Genomic DNA, 14,851 nt, shown 5'->3' with positions numbered 1-14,851 from the left:
GGCACAACTTTTCAGAATTTGCTTCCGCTTTCCAACTGTTTTGATTAGAGTGTCAATGATGAGTTTTATGTTGACAAAGCACATGTATGGCATACCAAATTGTGGCCTGCATGGGATCTTTGATGAGTCTTATGTTAACAAAACACATGTGTGGCATACCAAATTGTGGCCTGCATGGGATCTTTGACAAGTCTTATGTTAACAAAACACATGTGTGGCATACCAAATTGTGGCCTGCATGGGATCTTTGACAAGTCTTATGTTGACAAAACACATGTGTGGCATACCAAATTGTGGCCTGCATGGTATCTTTGACGAGTCTTATGTTAACAAAACACATGTGTGGCATACCAAATTGTGGCCTGCATGGGATCTTTGACGAGTCTTATGTTAACAAAACACATGTGTGGCATACCAAATTGTGGCCTGCATGGGATCTTTGACAAGTCTTATGTTGACAAAACACATGTCTGGCATACCAAATTGTGGCCTGCATGGTATCTTTGACGAGTCTTATGTTGACAAAACACATGTGTGGCATACCAAATTGTGGCCTGCATTTTATCTTTGACCAGTCTTATGTTGACAAAACACATGTGTGGCATACCACACTGAAGGCCTGCATGGTGTCTTTGACGAGTCTTATGTTGACAAAACACAAGTGTGGCATACCAAATTGTGGCCTGCATGGTATCTTTAATGAGTTTTATGTTGACAAAACACATGTGTGGCATACCAAATTGTGGCCTGCATGGTATCTTTAATGAGTCTTATGTTGACAAAACACATGTGTGGCATACCAAATTGTGGCCTGCATGGTATCTTTAATGCGTTTTATGTTGACAAAACACATGTGTGGCATACCAAATTGTGGCCTGCATGGGATCTTTGACAAGTCTTATGTTGACAAAACACATGTGTGGCATACCAAATAGTGGCCTGCATTTTATCTTTGACCAGTCTTATGTTGACAAAACACATGTGTGGCATACCACACTGAAGGCCTGCATGGTGTCTTTGACGAGTCTTATGTTGACAAAACACAAGTGTGGCATACCAAATTGTGGCCTGCATGGTATCTTTAATGAGTTTTATGTTGACAAAACACATGTGTGGCATACCAAATTGTGGCCTGCATGGTATCTTTAATGAGTCTTATGTTGACAAAACACATGTGTGGCATACCAAATTGTGGCCTGCATGGTATCTTTAATGAGTCTTATGTTGACAAAACACATGTGTGGCATACCAAATTGTGGCCTGCATGGGATCTTTGACAAGTCTTATGTTGACAAAACACATGTGTGGCATACCAAATTGTGGCCTGCATTTTATCTTTGACCAGTCTTATGTTGACAAAACACATGTGTGGCATACCACACTGAAGGCCTGCATGGTGTCTTTGACGAGACTTATGTTGACAAAACACAAGTGTGGCATACCAAATTGTGGCCTGCATGGTATCTTTAATGAGTTTTATGTTGACAAAACACATGTGTGGCATACCAAATTGTGGCCTGCATGGTATCTTTAATGAGTCTTATGTTGACAAAACACATGTGTGGCATACCAAATTGTGGCCTGCATGGGATCTTTGACAAGTCTTATGTTGACAAAACACATGTGTGGCATACCAAATTGTGGCCTGCATGGTATCTTAGACAAGTCTTATGTTGACAAAACAGATGTGTGGCATACCACACTGAAGGCCTGCATGGTGTCTTTGACGAGTCTTATGTTGACAAAACACAAGTGTGGCATACCAAATTGTGGCCTGCATGGTATCTTTAATGAGTTTTATGTTGACAAAACACATGTGTGGCATACCAAATTGTGGCCTGCATGGTATCTTTAATGAGTTTTATGTTGACAAAACACATGTGTGGTATACCAAATTGTGGCCTGCATGGTATCTTTAATGAGTCTTATGTTGACAAAACACATGTGTGGCATACCAAATTGTGGCCTGCATTTTATCTTTGACCAGTCTTATGTTGACAAAACACATGTGTGGCATACCACACTGAAGGCCTGCATGGTGTCTTTGACGAGTCTTATGTTGACAAAACACAAGTGTGGCATACCAAATTGTGGCCTGCATGGTATCTTTAATGAGTTTTATGTTGACAAAACACATGTGTGGCATACCAAATTGTGGCCTGCATGGTATCTTTAATGAGTCTTATGTTGACAAAACACATGTGTGGCATACCAAATTGTGGCCTGCATGGGATCTTTGACAAGTCTTATGTTGACAAAACACATGTGTGGCATACCACATTGAAGGCCTGCATGGTATCTTTGATGAGTTTTTACAAAATGGTGACAGATAGATTTATTCCATGGCCATTGTGTGGGTCATCAGGAAAGATATCTAACAAGGCATATTTTTTTATTGATGTAATCTTATATCTATACGTCTGGTACTATACAGGACATTCCTACCGTTTTAGATCACCTTATATACTAATCAGATTTAAAAATGTGCTCCACCTGAAGCAGCTGGATACGACCACAGAAATCGAACTCTGAACAGTTGGGGCAAGTATGGACACAATATTCAAGCTTGATACAGCTCTGAATTTGGATAGTGATTAAATATTTGACACATTATAGATATCTGACACAGAGTAAATGTGGTTCAGATAACTTAAAAATTTGAAATGGGACATTTAATCTACTTAATGGTCCAATATCCAAAATCTAATTCCATGGTTAGATTCAGCATATAAAAAAAAAAAAACCAGGAATTCAAACAAAGTTTAATTTTGGACCCTTTGGACCTTAATATGGACTAATTTAAAAACAGGGCCCAAAATTAAAAATCTGAATGCACAGTTAGATTCAGCATATCATAGAACCACAAGAATTCAGTTTTAGATGAAATCAAACAAAGTCTAATTTTGGACCATTTGGACCTCAACGTAGACCTATTTAAAAATGTCCAAAATATCAGATTATCAAATATAGTAATACATGGTAAAAACCTCAAACAATTCAAGACTTTAAATTAATCCTCATTGAAACTGGATAAAAGATTTGTATTTATTTTCAATTGAAGATTTTTTGCTGTTGTGCAATACTTTGCTGTTGTGCAATACTTAGTAAATTTGTTTACAAACTAAATATAAAAATTTACACACCCTATTTGGTGAATACCTCCTGCCATATCAGTATTTGTTGTTTCTTTATATAGATCAGAAATAATTTATGTTAGAACTAGCTCAGCCAGTATTAAAAAAGTCTTGTTTTTGGCCCATATTTGGCCTCTAGTTTCTTAACGATTAAAGCCACAACCCACAAAATCGACCCCAGCCTTCTGTGTGTGGTATGGAACCTTGTGGTACAATTTCATAGAGATTCATTGAATAATACTTAAGTATTTGTCCGGAAACCAGAAAAACCTTGTTCATCCCCCCTTTTTTTCCCTTTATTCCTGAACGGTTTGAGCCATAACCCCTAAAGTCAAACCCAACCTTCCCTTTGTGGTATGGAACCTTGTCTTTCAATTTCATAGAGATCCATAGGGCCAAAATAAAAATATGGTTTGTTTCCCCTCGCCCAACCGACTCAGACAAAGTCCCACCGACCCAAAAGTTTTTATTCCGTATTTTCTTTTCGAATTTAATTCCGGAAATTTTTCGGGGTTGTTTCCAGTACCGACTGTCATTTTTCGGTGACCGGAAGTTTCCCATTTTTCATCGGATCCTATCAAAAGTCAAGAAACTATACGATTAGCCTAGAGGAGGTCTGCTAGGTCGTCTACACGGGGAGAAAAGAGACTTAAGAGCGGCGAAACATTTACGCTGTGTTTATCAGTGGTTGCAAAAGGTGACAGTGACATCAATAACTTGTGTTCAAAAATCACCTGTACGAGTATGACGATCATGAGACATGGAACGACGTACTTGGACATCAAGTTCATGACGTTTTGCCTTTGGAAGGAGACGACTTTACTTTCCACATTGTGACAAAACTGACACTATTTATACATGTGTGTCTGATATGAAAGAACCTATCAGAATCGTAAAGGAATTTCACAGAATATTTAAACATGTAACTTTTCCTACATTTGTTGTAACTACAAACAGAGACAACGATGTTGGTTTGACCAACCCAGTGTGTATTCCAATATTACCCTGACGTCTGACAGCTGTTTTGCCAGACAAAGCTTGTCTAGCAAAACAGCTGTCGGACATCAGAGTAATGTAATTCTAAAAAAACTAGAGGCTCTAAAGAGCCTGTGTCGCTCACCTTGGTCTATGTGCATATTAAACAAAGGACACAGATGGATTCATGACAAAATTGTGTGATGTGTTTGTAGATCTTACTTTACTGAACATTCTTGCTGCTTACAATTATCTCTATCTATAATGAACTTGGCCCAGTCGTTACAGTGGAAAATATTTTGTAAAAATTTACAAAAATTTACAAAACTTATGAAAATTGTAAAAAATTGACTATAAAGGGCAATAACTCCTTAAGGGGTCAATTGACAATTTTGGTCATGTTGACTTATTTGTAGATCTTACTTTGCTGTACATTATTGCTGTTTACAGTTTATCTCTTAGTATCTATAATAATATTCAAGATAATAACCAAAAGCTGCAAAATTTTCTTAAAATTACCAATTCAGGGGCAGCAACCCAACAACGTGTTGCCTGATTGGTCTGAAAATTTCAGGGCAGATATATCTTGACATAATGAACAATTTTATCCTTGTCAGATTTGCTCTAAATGCTTTGGTTTCAGAGATATGAGCCAAAAACTGCATTTTACCATATGTACTATTTTTTAGCCATGTCGGCCATCTTGGTTCGCAGGCTTGGTCATCGGACACATTTTTTAAACTAGATACCCTAATGATGATTGTGGACAAGTTTGGTTAAATTTGTCTTAGTAGTTTCAGAGGAGAAGATTTTTGTAAAAGATTACAAAAATTTACGAAAACTGGTTAAAAATTGACTATAAAGGGCAATAACTATTTAAGGGGTCAACTGACCATTTTGGTCAAGTTGACTTATTTGTAGATCTTACTTTGCTGAACATTATTGCTGTTTACAGTTTATCTCTATCTATAATAATATTCAAGATAATAACCAAAAACGGCAAAATTTCCTTAAAATTACCAATTCAGGGGCAGCAACCCAACAACGGGTTCTCAGATTCATCTGAAAATTTCAGGGCAGATAGATCTTGACCTGATAAACAATTTTACCCAGTGTCAGATTTGCTCTAAATGCTTTGGTTTCAGAGATATAAGCCAAAATCTACATTTTACCCCTATGTTCCATTTTTAGCCATGGTGGCCATCTTGGTTGGTTGGCCGGGTCATCGGACACATTTTTTAAACTAGATACCCCAATGATGATTGTGGCCAAGCTTGGTCAAATTTGGCCCAGTAGTTTCAGAGGAGAAGATTTTTGTAAAAGTTTACGGACGACGTACGACGGACGCCAAGTGATGAGAAAAGGTTTAGAGGTTGGTGGAAAAAAGCTTAAAAATGTGGGGAACTTCTGCTCAAATTTTTTTGAAATTTATTTGCAAACCTTTTTTATGTACTTCCTTAATTAATACCATAAAGATAAAACCATATATCAAATCATTATTTGGCAACTCTGACACAGGAATGCAACCCATTCATAAGATATGGGACTTGTGACTTAAGGGTTGTGGGTTCGACTCCTGTCACCGGAAACAAACCTTGAGCATGATACTTCCCTCGCTTCTTCAAGTCTATTCAGCTGTTTAAAAATGATTATGTGGTTCAGGGCAGTGATGGACATGTTGTATATTTTATGTTGTTTGCTTCATAAAAGAGTTGATTATGATAATGGGTTGAAAGGCCCAATGACCACAGATGATAATTTTTGAATCGCTTGGAGACAAATGTACAAAAAATAATGCTATCCGGGGTATTTCTATGTTTGAAAAGATATAACATCATATTGCATGTTGAATACATGCATTTAAAAATCCTCTTTATTTGAATTGTACTGTCAAACACCAAATTTTCGACTTTAAATAGAAGATCAAACCTTGTTGTACAGCCTTCACGCTTAACGTTTGAGTCTACAAGCCAGACGCTCAATTTTTCTAAATTTTAGTTGGATTCTGTTGGCTTGTAGAGAAGAATTTTACAAGCCCGAGAGCAATTTTACAAGCCAATGCCGTAGGACTTGTGGTTAAGCGTGAAGCCTGGTTGTATATATAAGGATTTGTACAATGTATGTGTTCATAGAAATTTACAATACACATTTATTACTGCTGGAGAAAAAAAAAAAAACTTTTGACCTACCTACCTACCTTCCTGTGAAATCCAGGGTCGGGAGAGGGGAAACAAACATATTTTTAAATGTGGCCTAGACTACTACTTAAGTAATTGTCCATTAACCAGAAAAACCTTTTTTTTCCCCCTTTTTCCTGAACAGTTTGCGCCATAACCTTCAAAGTCAATCCAAACCTTCCCTTTGTGGAATGGAACCTTGTGGTACAATTTCAAAGTACAAATTTTTGGCGGTCGTATAAAAACTAGAAGCTCTAAAGAGCCTGTGTCGCTCACCTTAGTCTATATGCATATTCAACAAAGGACACACTCCAACATTATAGATGAGAATAGAATTCATGACAAAAATCTCTGTTTTGTTGATCTTGTATTGCTGATCATTTAGTCAGTTTAGTTTCTCTCTATCTTCTTTAGTTTTTGCTCAAAACACAAAAGAGGGTAAAAAATCCTCATTTAAGGACAATCACTCCTATAAAGAGTGACAGTCTACTAACTATAATGGCAAAATTTGACTTGTTTGTAGATCTTGCCTTTCTAATCATTTTATAGTGTCTATTTATCTATTATAATTTTTATATCATATAAGGCAAAACACATAAAAAATGGTAAAAATTATTAAAGGGCAATAACTCCAATAAGGAGATGTCGGACGATTTCAAACATATTGTCTTAATAGTGGATTTTGTTTTGCTGATCATTTTTGCTTATTTAATTTTCTATCTATCTTTTACACTAATAAGGAGTCAACTGACGACTTTGACCATGCAGACTTATTTGTAGAACTTGTCTTGCTGATCATTTTTGCAATTTAAAGTTTTTCTCTATCTATTCTAATTTTCAAAATAATAGACAAAAATAAAAAAAAAGGTAAAATTTTGCATTTAAAGGCAATAACTCCTATAAGAAGTTGTCTGACAGTTTTGATGTATATGGACAATTGGTAGAGCTCAACATTCTGAACATTTCTGCTCCTGATGATGATTGAGGCCAAGTTTGGTTAAATTTGGCCCAGTAGTTTCAGAGGAGAAGATTTTTGTAAAAGTTAACAGACAACGATGACGGACGCCAAGTGATGAGAAAAGCTCACTTGGCCCTCAGGGCCAGGTGAACTAAAACTGCTTAATGTTGATATTTTATGTTCATTGTTATTTTTTATTTTAGTTATGTTGTCTCTTCCTTGCTTGGTCCATTAGAATTTCAGTTCATTTTACAAATGATAGCTAGTTTAATGCAACACATTGATTAATGTTATACACCAAAATGGATATATTGGATAAGGCTTTATCAATGACTTTAAAACTTGAGGTGAAACTATGACTTCAGTTTGACCTCTTATGAAGACACCAAACAGATCATCAGCTTGTGTTATCAATTTTTACCATATAATACTGTGGATTCATTATAATGTTGGGCATACTAATGCTGTGGATTTCTTCAGTATATACCACAAATTTCAGTGTTCAATAATATTAAGTTTCCTACAAAATTGCATGCAGAATTTGTCAAAACCATGAAAATCATACAGTAATGAAAAAATAATCATTCCTCAAAAATTACCCTTGACCTTGTGATTGTCACCAACTCCTAGAAAAAAAATATACCTGGTATATACACTGCACTGGAATCATCAGCTTGTGTCATCATTTTCCATTCACACCAATTATAGCTGATATCAGTAGCCTCTGACCTTGTGAAGGTAGAAATGGAGGGTTTCTTGGAAAGACAAAATTCTTCCATTGTATATTCAAAGCTAACAGTACTCATATTTAGTTCACTGTGACTGGTATGAGACAAAGATTGTCCAGAATATACTGGCTCTATTGTTGTTAAATCACACCTCCAAAATCGAAGAGTTCCATCTGAACATGCTGTTACTAAGAGATATGGAGCTAAGCATGCTGGGTAAATTGAAGCTGAACTAAGGTGCCCTGCTGCTATTTCTGCAGAGACAATGTCCACATCATCTGGTAATGGTAGCTTTTTTGTGTACACCTATAAAAGTAAATGGGAAGTTTAAATTATGCAAATATCCATCCTCCTTACTAATTTGCAGTTTCAGAATTTAAAGGGATATGGAAAATTTCTTTGTTTGAACCCTAAAAATAACATAATGTCACATTATTGGTTGTATTGATTGTTTGGGAAGTTTTTAACCAATCACAAACAAAATGTGGTGTATGTTTTTGAAAAAATTATCCAGAATGATGTAGATTAATATGAAAAAGATGAATTAAATTTTATTAGACACTTTTAAATTTCCAATTGCATTAATACAAATTTAGATGCCATTTCTGCCAGTGTTATTTTTAGTAGGACATATACATAAACAGACTAAACAAAGAATTGCAGAATACACTGTCATTATATTAATGTTACAGTCTGTAAGTGTTTTCCTTATTGTATACAATAACAAACAATTTTCTACATTTTATTTTAAAACTCATTGGAATTTTAAATCAAAATATCATTTACCCAGCACTGTAGCTCTTTTTTATGTCAATTTCCATATCTTAACTTCACTGCTAATCTAATTTAATTCATTAATATAAATAATTCCTCTTTCTGGGGATAAACCATTGTTTGTTGCAATAAAGTGTCAATAATTGGCAAGACTTATTTCCCTTTAATTGTCAGGTCATATTTTTTTTTACTCTAACAATGTACAGCTTGAAAAAACTGTACATATAAGTAACAACAAACTTATTATTTTCTTTCACACCAAATCTCTGCATTGCAACAAACCAGTACTTCTGTCTTGGAAGGGAGAAACTGATACCAAAATATAATTTAGCATTTAATCTAGAAATCAAGAGATGATCTACTTAAAGGTACTTATGAATTCAGGGATACTTGAAGAAATTTTACTTTGTTGGTTAAAGATGGTCATTATGTAAATTTCTATCACCATCAGAATCTTCTAATTGAAAATTATGGATATCCTAAATACAAATAGTGAGTCCAGAACTCATCAATATGTATTGAAAAAAAAACCTTTGAATTGATCTGTGAATGAGAAAAAGTGCAGTTTCTGAAATATACTTCAGTGTTCCATAATATACTGTAAATCTGAATTTTTGTTGTGCTGGGTTAATATTTTTTGCTTATTTCGCTTTCTGTGGAGTTCTAATCTAATGCGCTAAAGTATCCCCCATGCTAGGTTATGACACCCTCAAAAAGTTCATGCACTGAAATTACCAAAAATCCATGTTTACATATTGAACAATCAGAATATCATTTTTTTTCATGTAGATAGGTTTCGATATGTAATTTGAGTTATTTCCCTTGGCAGCTATTTTGGAGGGGTAAGTGGTTAATTTTTTTATTTGACTGACCAAATTGAAACACACTTTACAACCAAGCCTTATAACAGATCCTGACTAGATCGTAGTAATGAATCAAGCAAGGCGAAAGAATTTAACATTGTTCAGAAAACAACTTTTTTAAAAGTGTGACAGTCAGTTTAACAAGTTGAATTTGGCTGACTTATGAAGAAATTTGGGTACATATGCCTCAAACATGGCAACAAAAGGGAAGTAACTCTTGCTCAAATTGTGTCAATTGTCTATTAAGTAAGGTATTCTATGAGAGGAACACACCAAAGACAGTAACTATAGAAAACTGATTCTTACCTTTGCAGTTGAGAAACACAATTTGACAACAGCCATGGGCTTGGATGTGAAGTGTTCAGGAGTGGAACTTCTGGATGGTGGATTAGAACCATCATCATCCACATAACTATAATCAGGTACATAACTCCTTTTGGGATCACCTGCTAAGTAAAGAGAACATGATTTATTACATTATCATCCACATAACTATAATCAGGTACATAACTCCTTTTGGGATCACCTGCTAAGTAAAGACAAGACATGATTTATTACATCATCAGCCACAAAACTATAATCAGGTACATAACTCATTTTTGGGATCACCTGTTATGTAAAGAGAACATGATTAAGTAATGAGTATTGTGATATTAACTGCTTAAGGTTATGTTGTGTTCTACTCATGCTCTCACATACTGATTTATATTTCTGAAAAAAAAAGCTTTTGTTCTCTAGATCCTCCATTCTAGTATGTAACAAACACTGACAGTCCTAAGAAACATGGATCAAAGACTCAAATGGCTGGGATGCTAAGATTTTACTTAGAGAATCGAGAATGGTCTATAACAGAACATTTTAAAGCATATAGAAATAGAAAATGGGATAAAATCTTCAAACAACTCCATAATGGAAGGTTCACAACCAATAGGTTTGCCAACTCTCTTGAAAGTTCCAAAGATCTGGGTCAAGAATAAAAATCATTACCATGTTTTGAAATTTTTTGCTGAAAAATTACTAAGTTAACGTTCCAAAGTCTGGAAAAATGGTAAAAAATTATTAAAACAATTTCCTAATAAGATGTGAAAAACTTCTATATATCTCCAATCAGTCACCATAAACAAGACCTAATCACAAACTAATACATTGTTGACACCGCAGATGCCACGGTCGGCAAACAGCATACCTATGTCTCGCTTTTTGACTCGTCAAGGCGAGACATAGGTATGCTGTGGAGAATAAACTATGGAGTTATTAAATGTATTCAAAGTATTAAATTTTCAAAAAACTTATTGTGTGAAAAAAGGGATATTTTACCACCAGGAGCCGCATCAAGAAAGGATTTTCGGGGTGTGCTAATTTACAGAAAAATGAATCTCACTTCGTACCCCGAAAATTTAACCACATATGTGAAAATGTCTCAGCCTCGAAACAAGCCATCATACATATCCCAGTTTACGATAAGGACTGAGGTACAGAAGAAAGCGTTACCATTACCGCCTATGGGAAATCAATTGCACATATTGACCCATCTGGACTGAAAACTGTAGGAGTTGATTACTGTACACAAAATTGGTATAGCGGTTTGTAAACTTTGATGAAAAATTACCAAGTTTCCAATGTTGGAAAAATGAGAAAAAATTCCTAAGTCAATTCCGTAATAACAGGTACACAACTTCAATATATATATGTGCAATAATTAAAGGAATATTGGTTGAAAACTATAGGAATTGATAACACAAAACTGGTACAGTCATGCGTAAACTTTGCTGAGAAATGTCTAAGTTCCAAAGTCTGGGAAAATGCCCCCCAAAAAATCAATAATAGCAGGTGCACAACTTCAACATGCATGCACTCTTTCTCTCAAGTTTTAGGGTTCTGAGTTGCAAACTTTAGAAGTTACTTACAGAAATAAGGTACCCACTTCTCCACACCCTCCATTCCAAAATTAGTATACTTGAAGATAGTTTTGAACTTAGTACAACCCCAACCAGTAAAGGTTATATTTGTTGATTAAGTTTAAACTTAACTGAGAAGACTATATAATTTTTTCATCCTTACTGAAAGTAAATGGATCGTGTACATGTTTCATACCAACCTTCCATACTATTTTGTGATTCTAATTGAGAAGAAATGGTTATTTTCCACATATGAAGTGTTGATCCATGATTTTCTTCATCTTTTTGAAGAACCACCAAATAAAAATTCTCCGAGAAGTTCCCCGAATTACTGAGATCAACAATGGCTTCCAGGTTACCAATAGAACCACTCGGTGATCCTGTCAGTAACTGCTCTTGGAAGACATGTAAAAGATGGGTTTTCTGCCAGTTCTGAAAGAATAATTCAGTTATATACAGCAACCAGATATAAGTCAATGATTTAAGTCAGAGAGTTAGACTTTATTTTTGGGAGCACTATTGAATTTTCTCACAAAAGAAAGCACTGGATGGTCAAGATTTCTTTCATTTAGCAGTGGGAACTAAAAATTAAACATTGCATATTATTCAGCATTGGAAGGCAATACTATGAATAAGAGATAATATTGTAGTTGGTTCAACTACAATTATGATCAAAGGGAGATGACTCCAATTTTAAATATTACTTTAACAATGACATCAATGTTTTGGTCCCTCAGCTTTGATTTCTTGGTTTATCTACACCTTTTATAACTAACCTGTTTTGCATCAGCTAAAGGTTCTAGTTCAATAATACATCCTGGTCTGGCTGAAGATTGAAGACTGATGATGTTAAACATTTCTCCAGGGGCTCTCTGAGGTTCTATACTGTAACCTGAGCTGGTATTACTAGAGAAACTCATCCCTGGCTGAAATAAAGAGATATCATGTTTAAAATCTACTTGCTGATATAACTAGAATCAAAGCACGAAAGCGCTGTAAAGGCAGTTAATTACAGGTTGTGTGTATTTTTAGTCCAGTTATATCATTATCTTGCATAGTACATTGTACTTATCAGAGGTGGCTTTCAGTATTTAAGATTTAGAGTTCACTAATGATATTGAACAAGTTTTATGAATGTCATATTCTGAGCACTATATGAAGGCGATTGTTCTCACTTGTTTATGAACTAGTGCATTATGTCCACTTTGTACCTTTTTTTATCTATGTTTATAGTCAAATACTGTTTGAAATAGTTTGGCATTTTCTTTTTAGTAATAAGTAAATGTTATCAACTGTATTTTATTCAACTTCGCAAATGTGGTTTGTTACTGGTAGGTACAATGTATGGATGATAGTTGTTTCATTGGCAATCATAACACATCTCCTTATTTATATAAAATGATCTATATTCAACGACCTCAGGTACAAAAAAAATGTATGTAACTAAACTATGATGGGAAACCTTTGACTTCTTTCTTTTATATAAACTTTTGATTTGGTACCATAGAACTATGTAGAATAAATGTACATTGCAACATGTCAACTCTTTCAATGACAATACTTTTTTTAGAAACTATAACTCCAAGCAAAATTATATTTCCAAGTATAAAGTAATTAATGAATGAAACAAGAGTGCACACGCTGAAATGTCTCGCCATCTTTACTAATCATTGATATTATGTTGATAGTCCTAAATATAAAGCTTTATTACAACTGTCACATAAACTTAGCATTAACCAAGTAAACTAAACATTGACCAATGAACCAAGAAAATGATGTCAAGGTCAGATAAACCATGCTAGGCAGGCATGTACAGCTAACAATTCTTCCATACAACAAATATAGTTGACCTATTGCTTATAGTTTAAGAAAAACAGACCAAAACACAAAAACTTAAAACTGAGCAATGAACCTTGAAAATGAGGTCAAGGTAAAAAAAAACCTGCGTGACTGACAAATAGATCATAAAATATTTCCATACACCAAATATAGTTGAACTATTGCATATAGTATTAGAAAAAAAAGACCAAAACTCAAAAACTTAACCTAGACCACTGAACCATGAAAATGAGGTCAAGTCAGATGACACCTGCCAGTTAGACATGTACACCTTACAATCATTCCATACACCAAATATAGTAGACCTATTGCATACAGTATAAGAAAAACAGACCAAAACACAAAAACTTAACATGAAAATGAGGTCATGGTCAGATAACACCTGCCAGTTGAACAGTCCTTCCATACACCGAATATACTAGACCTATTGCTTATAGTATCTGAGATATGGACTTGACCACCAAAACTTAAACTTGTTCACTGATCCATGAAATGAGGTCGAGGTCAAGTGAAAACTGTCTGACGGGCATGAGGACCTTGCAAGGTACGCACATACCAAATATAGTTATCCTATTACTTATAATAAGAGAGAATTTAACATTACAAAAAATCTCAACTTTTTTTTCAAGTAGTCACTGAACCATGAAAATGAGGTCAAGGACATTGGACATGTGACTGACGGAAACTTTGTAACATGAGGCATCCATATACAAAGTATGAAGCATCCAGACCTTCCACCTTCTAAAATATAAAGCTTTTAAGAAGTTAGCTAACGCCGCCGCCGGATCACTATCCCTATGTCGAGCTTTCTGCGTTAAAAGTCACAGACTCGACAAAAAGGAGTTCTTAATTAAGAAATAAACTGATTCGCTGAGCGCAGCTGGATACACCTGCAGAGGTCCAACCCTGAACAGTTGGGGCAAAAATGGACACAATATTCAAGCTTGATACAAGTCTGAATTTGGTTGTAATTAAATATTTCACATATTATAGTTTCTGAATAAATGTAGTCAAAGAACTTGAAATTGGTTATATGAATTGAATTTATATTCAATTAAAGATTTCTTGCTGTTGTGCAATACACTGTGCTGTTGCGCAATACTTAATAAATCTGTTGCCAGACTATAAACAAATAAAGTTCAATTTCTTCTCAATGTCATATTTGAAATTTAGGAAAATCAATAGGGAGATTACATCAATAGCTATAAATAATTCACCAAAGTTTCATGCGAACTGCTTAAAGCATTTTTGAGTTGTTGTCCAAAAACTGGAAAATCCCCCCTTTTTCAATGAATAAAACCCCATAACTCAGAAATGTAAAATCTAAAATTCATAAAGTTCTAAAGGGAGCTTACGGATTGATAATTTAGTCTTAGATGCAAGATTTTTTTATCAGTTGTTAGTGGCTTTGAACTAGCTGTCAGTAAATGCGAGTACTCTCAGATCTGTACTTAGTGTCTTTTTGTTGTTTGGATGTACAACTACCCGGCCACGTCCACTTGTAT

General features: G+C 34.8%; 1 protein-coding gene across 2 annotated transcripts in view; it reads right to left on the bottom strand.

The window, feature by feature from the left end:
- The window catches only part of LOC127734032 (dmX-like protein 2), a 132,442-nt gene that overhangs the window by 69,392 nt on the left and 48,199 nt on the right, over window positions 1-14,851 (bottom strand). For both annotated transcript variants that reach the window (XM_052243591.1, XM_052243590.1), the window contains 4 exons: window positions 12,284-12,433; window positions 11,708-11,939; window positions 9,916-10,058; window positions 7,888-8,278 (listed from right to left, as the gene is read on the bottom strand). In XM_052243591.1, coding sequence (XP_052099551.1) covers window positions 7,888-8,278; window positions 9,916-10,058; window positions 11,708-11,939; window positions 12,284-12,433 — 916 coding nt within the window. The remainder of the gene's footprint in view (window positions 1-7,887; window positions 8,279-9,915; window positions 10,059-11,707; window positions 11,940-12,283; window positions 12,434-14,851) is intronic.

This window comes from Mytilus californianus, unplaced genomic scaffold (genome assembly GCF_021869535.1).
Source record: "Mytilus californianus isolate M0D057914Y unplaced genomic scaffold, xbMytCali1.0.p SCAF_3, whole genome shotgun sequence".
Lineage (NCBI taxonomy): Eukaryota > Metazoa > Mollusca > Bivalvia > Mytilida > Mytilidae > Mytilus > Mytilus californianus.
The sequence above is the reverse complement of the archived record's forward strand: the minus strand, read 5'-3'. Positions and strand labels throughout refer to the sequence as shown.